Below are 20,825 nucleotides of genomic sequence, written 5' to 3'. Positions count from 1 at the left end.
CGGGTGGGGGACAGGCCGCGGGGGCGGCCCGGGTTGCGGAGACAGACTGTCTGACGGACGGACAGACAGACAGACAGGCGCACTCCGCGCCTGGAGACTTAAATTCTCCCTGAGCGCCAAACCTCGTGAGGGGCTCGGTGTGCGGTGTGCTGGGTTTGTGCCATCCCCGGAGCTCTCACCGAGCTGCGGCAGCGCCGTGCCTGGGAGCTGATTTTCCCATGTAAAGAGCTTCAGTGGCTTGTTAAAGTCGGCTAGGAAGGTCTCAAGAAAACCTGTGGAAGTAATGATTGTTTTTCATTCCTGCCGTGGGCGTGTAGGTGAGCCCTCCAGAGAGCTTTTCTTAAGAGCTGTGCAGCTTCAGATGTGTCGTTGAGTAAAACGAGGGGTCTTGGGCGTTGGGCACGGGGGGCTGGCTTCCTTCTGAAAAGAATGCATCACTAGAAGTCCACTTGCTAAATTTCACCACCAAAATAGTACTAAATGTGGCAATGCATTTGTATTTTTTCAGTTAAAATTAATGCAAGCATTAAGATGTTCAGCTGAATATGGTTATTTTTAGAACTCTGAGGGTTTGTCATAAAATGTGGTAAATCCCTTGATTCAGAGGCTCAGTTTTGAGAAAAATAAGGATTGAGTAAAAAAATGAAATAATCCTCTTCAGAAGCAATAATGCCTCCCATTAAAAGTCTGATATGCCCTAGATGAAGAAAAAGCTTAATCTCTGAGCTCATCATCCTGAAGGACTAGATCTTCTGAGAATTAGGCTTAAAATGTGTTTTTTACCTATGTTTTGCACCGTACGCAGTGGTTGAATCTGGTGGCTGCAGTTTTCCAGGGCTGCCTGCCCTGTGCTGCTCGTGTTCCCCAGGCAGACTCTGAATCCCGAGTTCCCTAACGCGGTGAGGGGGTGGCCTCGGGTGCTGTCACTGAACTGCGATTTCTTTAAAGACACTGTGATTAATGGGACCGGTATTTCAGCTGTGTAAGGCAGGTCCGTAAACATTAATTTCCAGGTGTTAGAAAGTTAAAGCTTAATTATAAAGATGCTGACTTTATCCCAGAAGATTTCCAAGCTTGGTTATTTGGAAGGGTTTTTATTGTTCAGGAACTCGTTTTTTGCTGCATTTATGTTTGGTTGCTACTGTTTCTACTAGAAACCTGATTTTATAGTGTTTTATTAATTCCTGTTGAGTCCTGGTGTTAAGAACTGGAAGGGAAATCGAGAAATCAAAGGAAGCAGTGACTTTTTTGTGGCTTGAATCTGTGATATGCTTGGTTACAGTAATGAAACCTTTTTTTGAACTGATGTAGCCTGGGATTTAGTGAACAGCTACTGAAGGCTTGTTTAACAGAGCCACTGCTGACCACTTTTCAAATCCCCCACCAAGCCCCCATGCCACCGGAGAGGTTTTAATGTCTTAATTTTAGCAGAAGTTTACAGTTCTGTTGGCAGGATAAGTTGCAGAAACAGTTAATTAACTTGATTTTTTCTGAATCCTGTTGGCTTTAGTGCATTTGAGGTAGTTTGAGTAGGATAACGTGCAGCTGTCAAAATACTGGATCACAGGTAGAGCTGTATGGGGGGCGTGCCCCAAATTTTTTACTTTGCTTGTACAATTGAGGATATGAATAGATTTGGTGAACCTCAGCAGTTATCAAAGTGTTTCATTTCTGTTACTGTGTTGCTGCTATTTGTCTTTGATAATCATTTGGATAACTACCTTAGATAACAATTCTCTGTTGTTTGCATAACTAGCTTGTATTTGATTGCATCTCTGATAACTAATATTATATATATTTCTGCTTACATAAGCTAACATTTACATTGCTTTGGATGGTTCTTTTGGCTTTAGACACTCAGATGTACATTGGATGTACACCTGATTATGTTTTTATTGCTAATAGTCACTTCCAGTAACTTTTTTTAAAAAATGTATTATCTGAAATTCTGCTAGTTCTTATCTGCAGTGTAAAAGTATGAACTTCCTTCTCTTCTGAGGGGGCTTGGGGACAGGTCTGTTCAAGAGAAGCTCTCTTCCCCAGGGGTACTCTTGGTTATTTGGCTTTTACAGGTCCCATCTCTGTGAAATTCAGAAGCCTGCTGAGCATTGTAGGTAGTCTTAATTGACTATATATATCGATACAATTATTACTACAAAAGGATATTACTGTCCTTTCCTTGATTTTCAGATGTCAGTTTGCTGTTAGTAATTACTTTTGGCTGTGGCCATGTGAGGGTGTTGGGGAGAATACTGAAATCCTGAGTTCAGAACAGGTGGAAGGGTACTCATCCCCCCACCCCCATGATGGGCTGTGTAAAAACAATGTAAAGCTTATCACAACAAAGATTTCAGGCTTTTGTTGTGGTTTTATAAAAGAAATTTCTTTGTGATGTTCCTGGGGGTAAAGCTTTGAATGATTACTTGTGATGGAAGACTGAAACATCAACGTTTCTGTAACGTCATATTAAAAGAAAATAACGTGGAGGGAGGCAAGGGACTTCTGATCTGAACCCCTTGATGATGCCTTGTGATCGCCTTCCCAGGCGGCCCGGGCTGTCACCTGCCCGCCGGAGCTCATAAACAGGGAGGTGGCTGCGGGCTGGCCGCTCTGGTGTTGTGGGGAGCGGCTGCTGCCGTGTGACTGCCGCCGGGCCTGGGCCGCCGCACGCTTGTGCTGGGGAGCTGAGCCCTGTGGCCTCTGTGTGCTCATCACACGGCCCATGAGACAGCCTTGCCGCAGAAGGGAAGGAGGCAGGAAAAAACATTTGGGTGGGTTTTTTTCCTCTGTTTTTCATGACTCTTAGATTACTTTAGTAGCTACGGTGTTGTTTACCAAGATTCACTAGTAGTCATAATGATAATGCAAATACTGAATAACTTTTTGTTTACATTGTACTGTTGACCACTAAATGTAAATGCAGTTGCAACATTTGTTTCCCATCACTTTTGTACTTAATCTGACCTCATGTTTCTTTCAGTGATAATATTTGCATTGTGGGATAAGCTACCTTGTGTTAAGATGATCCCCTCAAGCTCCTTTACAAAAGCAAGAAAATTTATAAATTGATGTCAGTGTATTTCCCCATCATTTTGCAATTGGATGTAATATGATTTTTTTATTTTTTTTTTTTCCAAAACTAACACATGTTTTTGTGGCATTTTATCTGGGCAGGAGGGGAAAGCAGACAGATGCATGTGAGTGCCCCATGGCTGCAGCTGCCTCAGTTCACTCATTTATTGCCTATTGTAACTTGGAAGCATTCTTTAGGTAAGAAAGTTGCTTCAAAATATGTGGTTTATAAACTTAATACACTTCTCTGTTGAATCTTTAAACTGCATCTCAGTGTTTCATGCTCTCAGTTATAATGTTATTTAAGCTTGCTCTTTATATGGGGCATTATCAAGCTTTTATCTGTTAGACACTGACAGTACTTATGAATATTAGTTCAGTGCTGTACAGACTCTGCTCACTTCACAGGAGAGAGAACATGTGATACTTGCAGACTGCAATACAGGGCCACCATAAATGACAGATTTCTTCAGGTGCCGCCCACAAACAGAGTTACTAATGAGTATCAGCTTTCTCTTTATAGACAGGCATGACTACTCAGCTCTAAATTTTCTGTTGTGTGAGCTGAGCAGCAGCAGATTGCAGTACTTGGGTTTGATTTTGTGTGGAAGGTGGGGGCTACTTCTCATGTATTCATAAATAATGTATGCTACACCTTTGTTAAGCTTGGCATCTATAAAGCTGATGTTAACTAGGTAGTTTTTCTAAAGGTGATGATATGATCTGGGAGAATCTAAAGTCTTGTCCAGTTTTTAAAGAAAAATAGAGAAATTCAGCATTGGAATATCTCTATAGATGTTATTACTGGTTGAACACAATACCTGGTAAACAATTCTGTTTCTACAATCTGTCATGATTTAGTGAGGTGGGTGTTGCTGTTATTGTAGCTTTCCATTAAAGCATCTTCAGATAATGTAAAATTGGTAACTGGGTATGGGGGGTTGGGATCTATTTTCTCATAGTGCATCGAGATACTCTCATACTAAGACACAGGATAGTTTTTTCATTAGTATGTGGGAGGATATTTGTACATTATTGATATATTTTTTTCCAGATACAGTTTAATTAGCCAAAATTGTTTGTTTACTGTCAAGATTATCATGGTGCAGTAAGCATACTTTTGGAGTAAAAGTGAGTAAATTTAAAGTCAAGAATCTTTAAATGTCAAACTATTAGAGGTCCTGTCTTTAAGTATAACTTTTGATTCACATGGTTTTGTTATAGAGTGGGCTGAAAAAAACCAAAACCATTTGTTATCAGGGTTTGTAGTTTTCTTTGGGTAATACTCAAGAATTCAGAGGTGTATCTGTGTTGCAAGAGTGGTTATGCGACTAAAACTGGAGATAATACAAAAGCTATTTTTTTGCCAACAATTACACCTTCCCCTTAGTAAAATGGTATTTTCCAGATAACGTTTGGTAAAACTAATGTGCTTGTTACATTCTGTTGCTCTGCTTCCACATCTGCCCTCAGAGCAGTGGGTTCTGTTTGTCTCAGTCTCTGTTCCAGGATTGATGTTAGTCCTTTCTATGGGTTTCCCAGACAGTGCAGAACAGTTTTTCTTTGGTTGGTGCTTCACAGGTCGGTTCGTCTTCTGGGACCCTTCCCTGCCTTCTGGTTAAGGAATCCGTGCACACATACAGGATGACTCAACAGTGGGATGGATGTTCAGATACCAGAAAGGTGCTGGTAACTTGACAGGAATCTCCACATTCTTTGGAGGTAGGGTTGTGTGTGTGTGAGTGTAAACCTCTCATTTGAGTGCTGCCTGGGTTATATCACATGGGACTGTCATTTAGCCAACTTCAGTTGTGCTTTAAAATATATACTGTTCATAAGGACTTAGAATGAAATAAGGATTCTTACTTTTGCAGCGAATATAGGGGCTTCATGTTTGTTAAAAATGTTACAATGCATAACCAATGGAACCTTTTTCTGGCTTTGCATCCCACACAGAATAATAGGAATTCATTTTGCTAGATATAAAGGACTGTAGTGTACAATACTAAACATAGACATTCTGGAGACAGCAGTTTCTAAAGGCTGTAACAACAAGAAAAAGTGCTGGCCAAATTCCAGCAGGCAGAGCTTAGATGCTGTGTATACCAGCATTACCATGCTGCATCTCTTCCTGCATCTGGAGTGCTGCTTCTGGTCTGTAGCTTGATCTGTGGTTTAGGGAAGTGCCCTTTCTGGTTGTTCTCAGATGTCAGAGTTTCCTTGTGGGAGCCAAATCAGCACCCATGAAGTTCAAGTAAGATAGGAGAAATTTCTGGTTTTATCCGAAACCTGTCTTTAACCAAGATGTTGCTGATCTGCATGAGAGTAGCAATAGCAAGGAGAAGTGTCTCAAAAAATAGCATGTGTTCAGTTTCATTTTTTTTTTGTTCTGGACTTCTATTTCAGTAAACAGCCAAGTCTGTAATTCTTTTCACGTAGGGAGGAAGAAAAACAAGCAACAGGTATCTGTGACTCAAAAGGTATTTAGCCTTTGCTAAATTTAGCAAGGCTATGATCAACTGTAAGAGAGAGTTTTGTAATGGTTAATTACTACATCCACACTTAATGGTTTGGAATGCCCATTTGTTGTGTGACTTAAAGTAGTCTAAAGTCATAAAACATGGTTGTGGAGATGATAAGTTGATGGTCTAATAGCAAAATGTTTGTTCATGCTGAGCCTGCATCTTCATTACATTAGTAACACTATTAGTGTAAGCCATGTGTCTACTCAGGGAAGAAAAACTATTATTTAATGTAATTTAAAGAGTATTGCTGGCTTATCCGTCTGCATATATTGCTGATGGAAATTTAAATAGGCTGGGTGAATATGTATAAGAACTGCTAAAATGAATTCCTTGGTGATTGAGATAATTTGTCAGGAGGTCAGGCAGTAGTGAAGTTGGTCGTATGAACAGCCCTTAATAAATTGGCTGCATTTTTTCTTTCCAGCTTCTCAAAGAATGCACATGCTTTCTTTTCATAAAAATGGAGTTTATCAGACACTCATGAGCCAAACAGATCAGGTTTATACACTGGGGAAAATGCCAGGTAAATTTTTGATAGGATAGTATGTATTTTGGCAGCTGTTACTGCAATACACAAATTTGTATTTGTGCAATATACAAATTTTTTTTACTTCCTTTCCATTTTCCTTCCATAATAAAGATACTATGGAAAATTTTCAGTCCAGAAAAAGCAAGCTGTGGGGGTTGCCATGGAATTTCGTTCAGTAAAAATAGATAATATGCTCTGTTCTTTCTTGAAAAATGCATTGTTGCTTTGAAAATACTTCACACATGTTGGGAAGAGAGAAGGTCTGGATTAACATCTCTTAGTGGGACGTTTGAGAAGGGGCTTCAACCTCTACTAAAATGAAATGGCAAAGCCAGTTGTTGAAAATTGACTGAACAACAGAATTCAGTCTGGAATGGACTTTGTTAGGTTGCACTGCTTCAGCCTGTGAAAGCAGAGCTTTTTTCTTATGCTGCTCTTCTGAGCTCTGGCTCGTGAGGCAGACATCCCTTGCTGAAGCAGATCTGTGCAGTTTGCTGATTTCCAAGGTCACTGTGCTTTTCCTGCTGAAAAACAGCGTCTGAACCTCAGTTACTTTGCCCTGCTTTGATAAGTGGCCTCTGAAGTTTTTTACTGTTAGTTGTACAAACACTTTGCTCTGCTTGGCATTATTTGGAAAAAAAAAAGCAAACTGAGGAAGGTGGGCAAAACTTTTCAGTCTGACTCTTCTGAACATGTCTGTTCCAGGTTTATCTGTGTTTCAAAAAGGAGTTTATGAATTAGGTTTTTTAGTTGATAAACCTTTTTTAGAGATCATGAGTAGATTCCATAGTTTATCAACTGAATTTAAACAATCAATTTTCTGTTTCTAAATTAAATTGCTTTAAATACTTCTTGATCCCTACAAAATGCTTTATGTACTATGAAATACTACTACATGAAACTACACTTGTTAAATCAACAAGTCCAAGTTCTCCAGATTCAATCCAAGTTGTACAAAATAAAAGGTACTGAGGGAGAAGGTCCTTGACAATATCTGTGCACTGGATATTGACATATGCATATGCTTCTTTTCAAAATATCTTGCTGTATTTAAATTTTTTTTTTAACTTGTTATTGCTTACTGCATTTCCACTGGCCTTTGTCCCTTCCTCCCCTGATCTTCTGTGTTTTTCTAGAGACCTGTTGTACGTGAGACCTCTCAGGAACCTGTGCAGTTTGAATACGTTGGACTGTTACATTCTGAAACTTTCACCATGAAGAGAGCTGGGCAGAAGGTGGTGGCTGGAACTGAAGCTCCTGGAACATCACAGACAAGCAAAAAACAGAAAACTAGTTTATATGGCTCGGGGTTTGGGGAATCTGAGCCGTGCACCTCGATGGACTGGGGCAGCCTTCCACACCACGTGATTCTGCGTGTTTTCCAGTTCCTGACTTTAGTGGATCGAGCCAGGGCATCTTCTGTTTGTCGAAGGTGGAATGAAGTTTTTCACATCCCAGATCTCTGGAGGAGATTTGAATTTGAACTTAGCCAGCCAGCCACTTCTTATTTAAAGTCTACACATCCCGATCTCATTCAGCAGATTATCAAGAGGCACGCTGACCATCTGCAGTACGTCAGCTTCAAGGTAAGCTGTGGATGAGCTGTGGGTCAGTGGCACGTCACTGAGCACGAGGGATGCAGCTGTTCTGTGTCAGCTGCCTTAAGGGTTGTACCTGGCAAGTCTTATGTTTAAAAATGCAACTACTGCGACATTTTATTTCCACATGTGCAGACAGTTTCATACAATTTTGTATACTATAACCTCTGCAGAGTATAGAAATAGTGAGTGTGGTGCAAAACAGAGGTGGAAGGTGAGGCAAAATAAGAGATTTGTTCAAAATTATTCTTCAGGCTTTTGAATTTTGAAGGAGTTCATTATTTAAGATGCAAAGGTGTTGTCCATGTAGATAAAATTAATTAATTTGCTGGAGCAAGGACTTTGTCAAGTCTTTTTTTGGGCTCTAAAAATTGGCATTTTTAAAAAATGCATACATATCACTGTGTATTGTAGCACCAGTACTGTTACAGTATTGCAGTTGCATGAGGTTATTTGAAGACAAGACTTAGATTTAAGGTATGTGTTCATACTGGAATTACCCAGCAGTCACACTCAGGAAAATTTTCTAATAGGAACTTCCCTGAACTCTTTCTGGTCTTGAAATTTTCAGTCGATGTTGCTCTTTGTGCCTGTGGTGATTGCAGTCAGGAGCTGAGTAGATGTAGAACCAGCAGTCTTGGGTGTCCATGATGATTTCTAAATAATATTGCAGAATGACTTCACTGTTTTTAAATTGCTTTTATAGGTTGATAGTAGTACTGAGTCAGCAGAAGCAGCCTGTGACATCCTTTCTCAATTGGTGAACTGTTCTATCAAGACACTCGGTTTGATCTCTACAGCAAAACCAAGCTTCATGAATGTCTCTAAGGTAAACTTCTACAAATTGTAACTAACATACTTAATTCATTCTTGAACCACTTTAGCTTTCTTAATGTTCTCTTCTTAAGCTGATGGTAATTTTCATGAAACAATCTCTAGTTGCTTTGAAGTAACAGAAGAATTACTTACTGGAAAATAAAGTCCATTTCTGTTTTTCTACAGAAAAACTCCAGATACTTCAGGCTCATCACTGTGTCCAGTTATCCCTGTAGTTATCAATGTATTGATAACATTGTATACATGTATTGATAGTGAAATGATAAATCGGAGTAGATAAATATTGAGTGTAAGGTTAATTTTGTCACATGCAGCAGCATGTTTGTAAAAAAAGGTCCCCTCTGTTTATGTTGAAATAATCCTTTGTTACCTGAAAACGAGGATCCATGGGAAGTGTTTATTTTTATACTTTCTGCCTGTATAGAATGTGAGGTCAAAGCCCTGAAGTTTTGCTCATCTTTTCATAAGAATTTTTTCCCTCTTTCAATTTCTCTAAATAGGCTCATTTTGCATCAGCACTGACAGTAGTTTTTGTGAACTCCAAGTCATTATCATCAATCAAGATAGATGACACACCCCTTGATGATCCTTCCTTGAAGGTTCTTGTTGCTAACAACAGTGATACTCTAAAGCTACTAAAAATGAGCAGCTGTCCTCATGTTTCACCTGCTGGTGAGTACTGAATGTATGTGAAAAATGGAGTCATAAAGTATCATAATTGACTTAGTCTTGAGTTTGGACAGTTGGAAGGTGAAGAAGTTGGTTCTTAGTGAATGAGTTGGATTGATGAAGGTAGAGCTGCTACTCACTTGACTGCATCTTCTGGAGTCCTGGGGATATTTTTTCATTTTCTCCAGCTGCTTTGCTACCTCTGATGATAGGCCTTGAGGAGGAAAAGCCTTCAAAATTAGTGCAAGCCTTTCAGACATGCTCAAAGGATGTGATGTTCATTGCTTTACCATGTGAGGGTAACCTAATGGCTCTTTAATGTGTGTGCAGATTTTTAAACTTAACTAACCGGTGTTCTGTGGGAACACCACAGAATCCCTGATCCATGAATCAGCTACTGCTTGGTGGGATAAAGGAGATTATAACAGCTGTCAGGAATTGTTTTGCAGGGTGCTGAGAGTGTGTACACATTTCAGAAACCAGTGGTGTGTTTGATTGTGTTTCTGGCTTCCAGAGTGCCCTCATGTGTCCAGATCTGGGACTGGTGACTTCCTCATTGGTTGGTGAAGGACTCACTCCCTTCGAAATACACCCTTGCTGAAAGTTCAGAGGGCTTCAGGGTCCCTTCTCACTTTCCTTTCTCCTGAAACCTTAGTGCTGGGGAAAGGCAGTCTGGGTCTGGTCTGTTCGTGTATTCTTATCTGGAGTTCACAAAAGATGACTTAATCTGTGTTCTTCATATTCCAGCAGATAGGAGGAGTTAACATTACTTAGGTCTTAATTCACAGAAGGTTGTAGATGCTAAACTGGGTGGTGGTGACTTAAATAGTTGAAAGTTGGAGGAATGAGTATTAGGGAAGGGAATGGCAGCAACTTCAGCTGAATCTGACTTGATTTCAGTCACTTCTTCAAAGCTGAGCAAATTCTGCATAGGGAGGGGCAAAGAGTAGATACACAGATCCAAGATGAATGTGACTTGTGTCTTTTACTATGAAGTGTTAATGGCCAGAACTCTGTAAAAGGTTGTGGATACCTAAAATTTGGGAATTTCATGGGATTTGGATATAAGCATGAAAACTCAAGCCAACATGACAGAGAACAGCTGTGCTTTTATTCGCTTTTCATTTTAGAGAGTAAATTTTTTTGTTCCTCAGGTATTCTTTGTGTGGCTGATCAGTGTCATGGACTTAAGGAGCTGGCTTTGAACTACTACATATTAAGTGATGAACTGCTGCTGGCTCTTTCAAGTGAAAAACATGTTGATCTCGAGCACCTTCGCATTGACGTCGTGAGTGAAAATCCCGGACAAGCTCAATTTCACACCATTAAAAAACAAAGCTGGGATGCTCTTGTTAAACACTCCCCCAAAGTCAACATTGTGATGTATTTCTTCTTGTATGAAGATGAATTTGATGCTTTCTTCAGAGAGGAAACACCTGTCACACACCTGTACTTCGGTCGTGCAGTGAGCAAGGCCATGCTGGGTCGCATCGGCATGAACTGCCCCAGGCTGATCGAGCTGGTGGTGTGCGCCAATGGCCTTCAGCCTTTGGATGATGAACTGATCCAGATTGCTGAGCGCTGTAAGAACTTAACGGCCATGGGGCTGGGGGAGTGTGAAGTCACCTGCAGAGGTTTTATTGAATTTGTAAAGATGTGTGGGGGCAGGCTTACTCAGCTTTCCATCATGGAGGAGGTGCTGATTCCAGACAGTGATTACAGCTTAGATCGGCTTCATCTGGAAGTCTCCAAACACCTTGGAAGAATGTGGTTTCCTGATATGATGCCGACGTGGTAAATCCTTTCTGTCGATAAAATGGTGGGATTGGGGTGTTGCTTTCTATGCAAATAAAAAATTTAAAAATCAAATGTGAAAATTTTCTTCCAGATTTGAGTTTTTCTTCCTTGAGAAAACCTCTATTAGACTAACAGCAAAACACTCTAAAATATTAATTATGTATTGAAATAGAAAATAGTTTTAAGTGTACTTAACGGTTCTGAAAGTATGTGTGTGGTTTACAGGTGCTTCAAACTTCAGTGAATTTGGGCTTCTCTAAGCTTCAGTTTAAACATTCCATTTACTTTAAAGTGGATTTGGGTTTTTGGGTTTTTTTTTAATGTCTTCGTTTACTCTTTTAGGTCTAGTCAAAAGAGAAACTATTTTCTTTTAGGAAATCTATCTGTGTAAAGCTGGATAGAACTTTGAGTACAGTATTATTTATCATGAATGTTTTACATAGCTATTTTTTAAATAATTCATGTTTTATTTGTAAAAGCTTGTATATTAAAATACACTATCCCAGGTTAATCAGATATAATCTAGCTTAAATTCATGGCAGTCTAAAAAAATGTTAATAAGCTTATGCTTACAAAAATTTTTCCAGCTTTAAATTGCACTTTAAGTAATTTTGTCAGATTACAGAAACTAGGGAATGCATTGTACAGTATGTTGTTTTTGTCTTATGTGTTAAAAGGATAAGAAAGAGATTTTGTTAAAATTACTGATTATAAGTTTGGTTCTAGATTGATTACTTGAGTGAGTCATAAAGCACTTTGGAAACTGGCAGGACAATAAGGAATAGCTTTGGATTTGGGCTCAAGTCTTTGTAATCAAAGACTAATGTCTGAATGCTGTTCCATGCTTTCATTGCTAAGAAATAAGGATTTCATAAATGTAGCTAGTAAGAAGGAAAGACTAAATGCAGTACAATTGTCTTTGATCCATTTCTATTTGGAATCAAGAATTTGCAGCCCTTAAAATTGTCACTTACAGGACTAAATGGACTGTAGTAATCTCATCTGTTTCTTCCACAGCTTTGTGTAAGCCTGATTTCTAGAGAAAGGCTTGCTGAAAGTAATCCTGAAATATTTATTTCAGGACTGTTTAATACTTGTTGCTATTAATTGCTTTTTGAGACAGATTGTATTATATTTATTTTCTTAAAAAGGGAAAGGCATGGTGAGTTGATGTAAATTAGAGGATGTATTTTTGTGTTAACATTTTGCACACTGTAAACTTAAATGCATTGTATATAAATTTTTGCTGTAATGATTTTAGTGCCACACTTGTTGCATCTTCCTGTTGATAATGAGAAGTACAAGTGGTTGTCACTGTCGTGGCTTAACCCTGGCTGTCAGCTGAGCCCCTCACAGCCAGAGGGACGGGGGAGAGAATCAGAAGGTAAAAGTGAGAAAACTAATGGCTGGACATCAAGAGTTTAATAGTAAAGCCAGAGCCACATGGGCAGGCACCCCCCAAAAAGGGAATCCATTCACCACTTCCCTCAGCCATGTCCAGGAAAGCAGGGCTCCATCACCCATAAACACCCCGCTTCCTGCACCTTCCCCCAGCTTTATATGCTGAGCCTGATGTCATACAGTATGGAATGTCCCTGGGGTCAGCTGGGCTCAGCTGTCCTGTCCCTGTCACCTCCCAGGCCGTGCACCCTCAGCCTGCTGGGGCACTATAAAGCAGAGCAGGGCTGGGCTCTGCAGGCACTGCTCAGCTACAGCAAAAACATCCCTGTGTTACCAGTGCTGTTTCCAGTACAAATCCACAGCTCCATTCCAGCTCCTCTGAAGCAAATGGACTACCCCAGCTAGAACCAATGCATTCACAGCAGAGAATAAATTAGTTTCTTTCCCACTTCCACAAAACAGCAGCTAAAGGGTTAAACCACACTTTTCTTGGACACGCTTGTTCCTAGATGGAAGCCCAAGGATTCAAGGTAACACACAGACCTGAATCAGTAATGCTTCAGTGCCTGTTGCACAGTTAAGCATTTATCTGACTGGTTAGTAGAGGCTGTGAGCTGAGCACTTCCATAATCCAGGGGATTATAATTTAAACACAAAACTGAAATATTTCCAAACAGTATTTGGTTCAAGATGTGTGGTTTGCTTCAAATGGAAATGTAATAAAGTGGTTTAATCCATGCACTAGACTCATCCATCTGTTGCACTCTGTCCTCTTGGGGTTCTCTTGTGCTAGAAGCAGTGTATGTGACAAGCCTTGGGAGAGACTGGAGAATGGCAAATTAGTCATTATCATTTCATGGTTGTGCCTGGAACCTGATTTCTGACGTGCAGACTGTAAAATGGACTGTGGACAAAGCTTGTGAGTTGTTGGGAAGTCCTGGAGTGCTCCCTCTAGCCAGCAGAAGGGTGTTAGTGTATTTAGAAACACTGGTGACAGAGTTGCACTTCAGGGGGAAGTTCTTAAAAGGCTGCTTTGAATATTTTCCCTCTCTCAGTCGCTGTCACAAAGGCAGTGTTTCTGTGAAGCCACAAATCACAGAATCACTGAGATTGGAAAGGACCTCTAAGGTAATTGAATGTGGCTGTTTAATGTCAGCTTGCTCCAGCTCCAAGCTTCCAGTTAAATAGGCCTGCATTGATGAATGTTGGGATTTTTGATGCACTGATTTTCTAGAGCATTTGTTCGTCTCCCTGATCTGAACAAGTGAGGCCAGCTGGTGCTTGGGAGAGAAGCTAACAGGAATGCATCTTCTCTGCCACAGGAGGGAGTGAGCACTATGCATTTTAGCTGATTTTTCAGACTTTGAGCAAGCTTATAGCTGGTCATTGCTAATTTCCTGATTCTCTGGTAAATGCAAATTCCAACAAAAACTCAATTTTTTTTTTTTGTTTTTTGAGTCCCTGTTGCCATCCAACAGACACTGCTTGTGTAAGGCTCAAAGTATTGAATAAGTGATAGTATAAACTGTTGTGCATGGGAACAAAAACAATTTTTGGATGCTGAGATAGATTTATTTCGAATTTACTGCGTTTCCATTTCAATCTCTTTGCCCTTTTCCCCTTTCAAGATTGCTTGTAGGATCCGAGTGGTCGCAGTTCTCAATGTGAATATGAGATGTGATCCCAGGAAATACTCTTTGCATTGGCAACATTCTCCCAAGGACTTGTCCCTTGGAAATTGCACCATTGTATCTTATGGGATGGATACAGAGTAGTTTTACACAGAACTCTGGTGAAAAAACAAGACAGAAAACCTCAATGACTGATGAAACATTTGTTCTTCTGTACTATATTTCAGAAATAGTAACAATGTCTGTCTTGTCCTTTCCACTGAGACAGCAATAGTGGAAATTCCGAAATAGCAGAAATACTGTGGTCATAAAAATTAGGTAGTGGTTGGAGTCATTGACTTGGTAGAAGAGGGAAGGCAAGGAGAAGGTGGGAATTTGTGCCATAGGAAAGGGAAAAGCTTGAAGACATTCTGCAGAACTCAGTTATTTGCATTGTAGCAGGAGCAAAAAGTTCTGAATGTAAGTGGATAGAAGAAATCATGGCTAAACTAACTGGCTAACTGCAAGATAATGCATCCTTTATGAGCTCAAGACAAATAAAGGTTAAATGACAGCTATTTACCTGGTCCCCTGATTTGGACTCCATCATCAATGGCATTTCCATTGTGGAAGAATTTAATAGGCCCAGAGAGCTGGCCAGAGAAGGGAGCGTACACGGTGGCCCCGTCAGCACAGATGACATCCACTGCCCGGTGCTTCCCTTTGCCACTGCGTCTGAAAACAAGCACATCTTTACAGAAACCTCTGCTCAGGCCCAGTGCTGCAGAGAGAGGTTAGGCAGCGCATGGTGACATCTGGAAAGGGGTTTTAAGACAGAAACAGTGTCAGCAAACTGGCTGAAGGATCTGCAGAGGTGTGGGTGAGGTAGTGTCATGTAAGGGTAGATGACCTGTTGGAGAAAAATGCCTTTTTTCCGGGTCTTTAAATAAAGACCATAGAGTCTAATAAAACCATAGAATCATAGAAAGTTTGGTTGTGTGAAGGACATCAAGTCCAACCCTCCACTTGAGTCAGGAGTGCTCCCAGCACTAGGTCAGGTCAGGCATGGCTTAGTCTGATAAAAAGCTCCAAGCAGAGAGATGTCATGAACAATGTGGGCAGCCTACAAGTTTCTCAAGTCCAATCCAAGCCTTCAAAGCTGTAGTTTTTATGTGACTTAAACAAAGTTCAACTCTTACTTCAATGGAAATGCAGCAAAACTCCATGTGTTCCAATTATTATATTACCTTGGAGCTCCATAGTATCCACAGCCATACTTATCGCAGCCTCTTATCTCATTGGTAGGGTTCCCAGAGCACACTGCAGCCCAGCGCCCGTCCCGTTGTGGCAACGGTGGAACATCTTTGAAACACAGGAACACAGCACATCAAAGTTAACCTCTAGATTCTTTTATCACTTGCATATTTGCAACTACTATGATTTACAGTTAGTTAACATGCTGACATTACATCCCATGCTTCTAGTTGGATATTTCTCCATAAAATTTATAATCCTTTGGGAAATGTAAATGGAATGTAGACCTAAGTTGGATGGTAGTATTTCTAGATTAGGGTTATTTCATAGAAGAAAATGCTTTAAATACAAAAATTCAAAAAGTGTATCACTGGTCCTGGAGTGCAAACCTACTCGTGTTCTGAGTTACATTTTCTGCTGTTAAAGGTTTTTTTACCAGGTGTAAGCAGATGAGTAGGATCAGAGTGGTCGCAGTTCTCAACGTGGATATGAGAAATAATGCCAGGATATACTTTCTGCATTGGCAGCATTTTCCCCAGTCGTTGCCCTCTGCGGATTTGGCCGTGGTAGCGGATGGGGTGAATGCAGACGAGCTTCACACAGTAATCTGGGAGAGACGGGAGAGGAAGCGGGGTCAGGAAACATCAGCTGCAATTCTCCTGGGCTGAGCAAGCAGCATTCCCTGCCAGCCTCTTACTGAGGCTGTTAGGATGAAGCAGAAATTTAGTCAAGGTACCAACAATGGTGAAATCAAAATTACTATATTTGCCAGGGCAAAAAGGAAAAAAGGGTGTTGGAAAATAGAGACAGGAAAACATCCTCTCAGCAAAACTGAGGATGTGTTTCCGGTGCTTTATTTTTACTGTTTCCTATTTTTTGATTTGGGGTTGTTATTTTCCTGCTACCTGTTTTTCAACTCCTTTCTTCCCTCCTCTCCAAGAAAAGCATAGGAAAAGACTACATCCTGCTGGTGCTGTCTTTCAATATTTCAACGTACCAGAGAGGATGTAAGATTAATCAACACTGTGCTTGGATTGAAAAACCACAGAAACCTTGCTCAAGTATATGAAGTGATTACTTGTGCACATCACACAGCACACCTGCTGTTAATTACTTGCCTGATCCCTTGATTTGGACTCCATCATCAATGGCATTTCCATTGTGGAAGAAGCGGATGGGTCCCGAGAGCTGCCCGCTGAAGGGAGCGTACACCGTGGCTCCGTCAGAGCAGATGACGTCCACACCCGCATGCTTTTCTTTGCCACTGTGCCTGGAGGCAGAAATACAAACTTGGGGACATCTCTCAAGGTTAATGTTATGTTTCAATTGGTCGCTTAAGGCAGGATGATAGCTGAAGCTTGTCTAACAAAAATTTTTTACCTGCAATGAAATTGAACAGAAGTAGCAGGTTTGAAGCATCTTTTTTGTTGTTGTTGTTGCAAGTTGTTCACATTACTCTGACCTTCTTCAGAGTGGGATGAAATTTCAAATTTAAGCTTATTTTTTATTTTCCCAAGTTCATGGGGTATTTCAAGCTGTTAGAGAAAAGTACCATTTTATCCCAAAAAAAAATCTGTGCCATGTAAAACAGAATCTTGGCTGGCATTTTCTCACTTAGAAATCTGAATTTGGAAACTGCATGATGAAGGTGGACACTTTTAGAGCCTGAGGAGAGGAGATGACAAGAAAATGTGGGAGTCATTCTACATATAAAAGCATTTTTTCAGAGAAATATAACCTGTTGTGGTATGAGGTCCCTGCTTAAAGACAGTGATGCTGACAGATTTTGTGTAATTGAATCTACTCAGCTTCCTGTAAGCTGTTGCTGAGTGTTGGTTAAATTTCTGGAGTATAAACAAGGGTAAATGACACAAATCCTTGAAATACTTCCATTTCCTTTACTCTGTGATTCATGTATCAATCCTGCTCCTTCACCCCTGCATCTGTTGTCAGCAGCGTATCACTGTGCTTCTGTAAATGGCCAAGGAATATCCCAAAAATCAGCAAGAGGTCCTGCAGACAGCAGTATTCTCTCCTTCTGAGTGTCGGCCCTGTGTAACTGCTGTCTTTCTCGTGCCTGCACATTTAATTTAGGGAGAGAGGTGACCCTGGTGGCCAGGCAGCTGTGTTACCTGTCAGCGCCGAAATTCCCGCAGCCGTATCTGTCGCAGCCGCGGATCCGGTTGGTGGGATTCCCGCTGCAGATCTGTGCCCAGTGCTTGTGCTGCTGTTGGGGCGGGTGTGCATCCAGTTGCTTGGTGAAAACTTCACATGGAAGAGAGGAAAAACAGGAAAAAATCAGCCATGTTCTTTGTCCAGTGCAACAGAAGGCCTTCAGGTACAAAACAGGGTGTTTAAAGGGAAAGACATGAGCCCGAGGAGTTTGTCATTTCAGAAACTGTAGGTAAAAGGACATTATACAACCTGCTGTACAGGCTTGATCTGTTTTTTCCTGATGTCTTGCTTTAAGGTATGACCAAAAAGAAAGCAGAGCTATAGACAAAGATGTTTAAAAATAGTTTGTGAAATAAACTATTTTTACTTTCTAATGGTACTGGGTTGATGGTTGGACTTGATTATCTTAGAGGTCTTTTCAAACCATAATGATTTTATGATTCTTTCTGAAAGCTCCAACTACTTCAATATGTATCTCTTATTGCACACCTAATTCCATATTTTATAATAGTCATAACTGTCCACATTATCATCATTCCTCATAAAACTAGAGGGGAAAAAAACCCTCAGCATTATTTACATTCAAGTGAATTTCAATAATTCATTATTGTCTGCCTAAAGCCAGTGAAGCCCAGCTGCATGACAGCAATCTCAACTCACCAGTGGACACCAAGCTGACCAGAGTGACCAGACTGAGGGCTGGCATTCTGGGGCCGTGTCACCCGTGTTCTTTGATCCAGTCAAAGGCATTGAACAGCTGCTGCCTGAGGTATTTATGCACTTTTGAAAGCACAAGTCTGTTGTCTTGGCCAATCAGTCTCAAGCAAAGTATTACAGCTCCAGGCAGGTGGTGTTGCCATATTGGGCACTGTGGTGGTCTGCAAGCTCTGACAGTTGTTAAAGCTGGTTGGGAAAGATGGATAGAATAATTGGGCTCTTAACAGTAAGAGGTGGAAATGACCCCACATTCCAGGAAACTCTGGTTGAGCTGTTTCTTAACACCTTTTCTTCCCCTTCCTAGAGTAAGGTCATATTTAGGCCAAAAATGGTAGGAGCCACAAATGTGGTTCAGAAGATTGAGCTGGAGGGAAAAGGTGGCCAAAGCTCCAGAGTGGATGCCACCAATTTGTCCTTTGCTGCTCATTTCTCCCTGGGTGTTTGTGCCCACCAGAGCTTTTGACTGAGAACACAAGAAATGTTTGGCTTTAATGACTATTCACTTATGCAAAGAAAAACAGATGCTTTTGCATTGAAATATTTCTTTTTTCTGGTTCAGATGAAATTGTCATTTATTTCACTTAAACCCATGAAGTCTGTTCGCTGAAACCCTGGGTTTTTAACAGTGTAATACTTATTAAAACATCTTCAAGATCTGAAACAACAGTTGCAAACCCACGTTGCAGGGGCAAAACTGGCCTGGAGTTCAATAACTCTAGGTTTTAAAGTGATGCCTTCAGTGCCTTCTTGGTTTCAGCTACTGTACTATAAATAATAAACTAATTGTACTTTGTGTCTCTGGTAATCCTTCAGAAAAGCCACAGATTTTCTTCACAGACATGTCTTGGATAATATGAAATTTAAATGACTCACGGTGCTTTCACATAAATTATTTGATATTTCAAGTTACAGAAACTTCTGGAAATCCCACAGATTTTATTCAGAGAAGAAACAGATATGTCTCTGCCCCTCTTTTGCAAACCTCAAGTTTGCAAAAGCATCTGTACATTGTGTTTTCCGAAAACCTCCATGGAACAAGCAGTTGGAGACAAATTTTTCACTTGCGTTTCCAAGCTTTTCTTTACAGCCAATATTTAATCCCCAAACAATCTTTTAGCCCTCCCTGGGGTTATGACAAGTGGTTCGGCTGGTTTTATCCCTGCTGCTTTCTTCTCCACGCTGCCAGGAAGAGCTGCTGGTTTCCACACTCATAACCACCAAACAGATATTTATGTAAAAGTCATGTCCCTTCAGTCCAGTTTGGATGGGGTTTTTGGTTGTAATTTGCTTCATAAAAAGGAGTCTTGGCTGCTAAATGACACAATGTGCTGGTAAGAGCCTCAGTGGGTATTCAGGGTTTGGGAATGCTGCTTATCCCTGAACTGAAAAGATGGGTGGCTTGGTATGATCCTTGCCAGAAACAACATTCATTGCTTATTCTCCTTCATTTGACACAAGCTCTCTGCAAACCCTCTCAGCTCTCCTTAACAGCAGGAGTCAGCAGGGGAGGTGGTATGGGTGGCATTTTCAATGAGGTTTTCATAGCAGAGAGCTTGTAAACTGTTTCTGAGCTTGGCTAGCTCGGTACTGGCTGCTGGAAGCTTTTCCCCTTCTGCAATCAAAAACCATTTAAAAATAAAGATTTTTTTCAGGGGATGCCTGGCCAACTCCAGTTGAGGGGTTTCCAGTGGGATTTCTGCAATAATGATCTCTCTCAACTAGATTTTATTTCTGATTTATTTCAGTTTGCAGTGGGAGAGTTTTAAATACCTCATTAGATAACTTTAGCCTGGGGCAGACCTGCCTTGAAAAACTACTGATTTTTATAGACTCCTGTGAACTCACACGCTCCAAATTTTACCAAGGAAAGAATTGCAGCACTCCAATCTGCTCTACAAAGTCTTGTGAAGGAAAGGCTTAGTGTAAAGGCAGCCAAGCTGGTAGGTACAGGAAGGGGAGGTGTTATGGGTGCACAGACACTGAAGAAGGTTTTCCTTGACTCCTGTTTTGCAGTCTGGTGCTTTGTAAAATGGCTCTAAGCTGCTTGCTCTTTGCAATTTTTTTCCCATCTCTTGTGTGCAGGGCTGACTCCAAATTGCTCATAACTGTGCACATTTATTTTCATTTCTTCTCTGTAAGAGATCCTAACAGCATTGTATCTTGCTCCGGTCTTTCAAAAACACGTCAAAATGCCATTGCTACTGCAATATATCCAATGCACTTGTGGTAAAGTACTCTTAATAAAACAGCTTTCAAGTGAAGGATGATGCAGTTGGGATGTCTCTGTGCCTTCCCCATCTTCCCTGGGTGAGCTGGCAGGTGCAGACCTCTCACCTGGGGCATGAGGAATCTCAGAACCGAAGTTGGAGGGATTTTTGTGTTAATTTATGTTAATTTAGCAGTTGGTAGGTGCAGTTGTGAAAGACATGAATTTGCCATGTAGCACCCAGTAACAGAAGGATATGGAACAACCCCTGGCATTGCACAGTCCTGGGAGCTGCAGTTGCACCATTTCCTTCCCTGTGGTGGCAAGCAGGCATGAAGATGGAGGGTTAAATTGGGAAATGCTGATTCCCTTCTTTTGCACGGGGTGTGAGGTCCCCATTTTTCCCCTTTAGTGTCAGTAGTAACTTAAGTGGCT

General features: G+C 40.8%; 2 protein-coding genes across 4 annotated transcripts; one reads left to right on the top strand and one right to left on the bottom strand.

Moving 5' to 3' along the window:
• The first annotated feature begins 70 nt into the window (after window positions 1-70).
• Window positions 71-13,174, top strand: LOC121332382 (F-box/LRR-repeat protein 3-like). 3 transcript variants are annotated; one of them, XM_041397804.1, is made up of 8 exons: window positions 71-317; window positions 3,175-3,270; window positions 4,127-4,203; window positions 4,654-4,794; window positions 7,263-7,712; window positions 8,431-8,553; window positions 9,062-9,233; window positions 10,385-13,174. In XM_041397804.1, exons 5-8 carry the CDS (start codon window positions 7,341-7,343, stop codon window positions 11,026-11,028), a joined length of 1,311 nt encoding a protein of 436 aa, XP_041253738.1. In that variant the 5' UTR covers window positions 71-317; window positions 3,175-3,270; window positions 4,127-4,203; window positions 4,654-4,794; window positions 7,263-7,340; the 3' UTR covers window positions 11,029-13,174. The 3 variants fall into 3 exon arrangements, with proteins under 3 accessions (XP_041253738.1, XP_041253736.1, XP_041253737.1); XM_041397802.1 differs by lacking the exon at window positions 4,127-4,203; XM_041397803.1 differs by lacking the exons at window positions 71-317; window positions 4,127-4,203 and adding an exon at window positions 2,185-2,771.
• Window positions 13,175-14,026: 852 nt separating this feature from the next.
• LECT2 (leukocyte cell derived chemotaxin 2) lies at window positions 14,027-18,213 on the bottom strand. The gene is made up of 7 exons (XM_041397792.1): window positions 18,128-18,213; window positions 17,425-17,557; window positions 16,411-16,562; window positions 15,729-15,899; window positions 15,286-15,400; window positions 14,622-14,773; window positions 14,027-14,217 (listed from the first exon to the last, which is right to left on the bottom strand). Exons 1-7 carry the CDS (start codon window positions 18,171-18,173, stop codon window positions 14,027-14,029), a joined length of 960 nt encoding a protein of 319 aa, XP_041253726.1. The 5' UTR covers window positions 18,174-18,213.
• Window positions 18,214-20,825: the final 2,612 nt, after the last annotated feature.

This window comes from Onychostruthus taczanowskii, unplaced genomic scaffold (assembly GCF_017590055.1).
Source record: "Onychostruthus taczanowskii isolate IOZ18803 unplaced genomic scaffold, ASM1759005v1 scaffold14, whole genome shotgun sequence".
In the NCBI taxonomy this organism is placed as follows: Eukaryota; Metazoa; Chordata; class Aves; order Passeriformes; family Passeridae; genus Onychostruthus; species Onychostruthus taczanowskii.
Note: the sequence above shows the minus strand (reverse complement) of the source record. Positions and strands in the feature narration are given on the sequence as shown.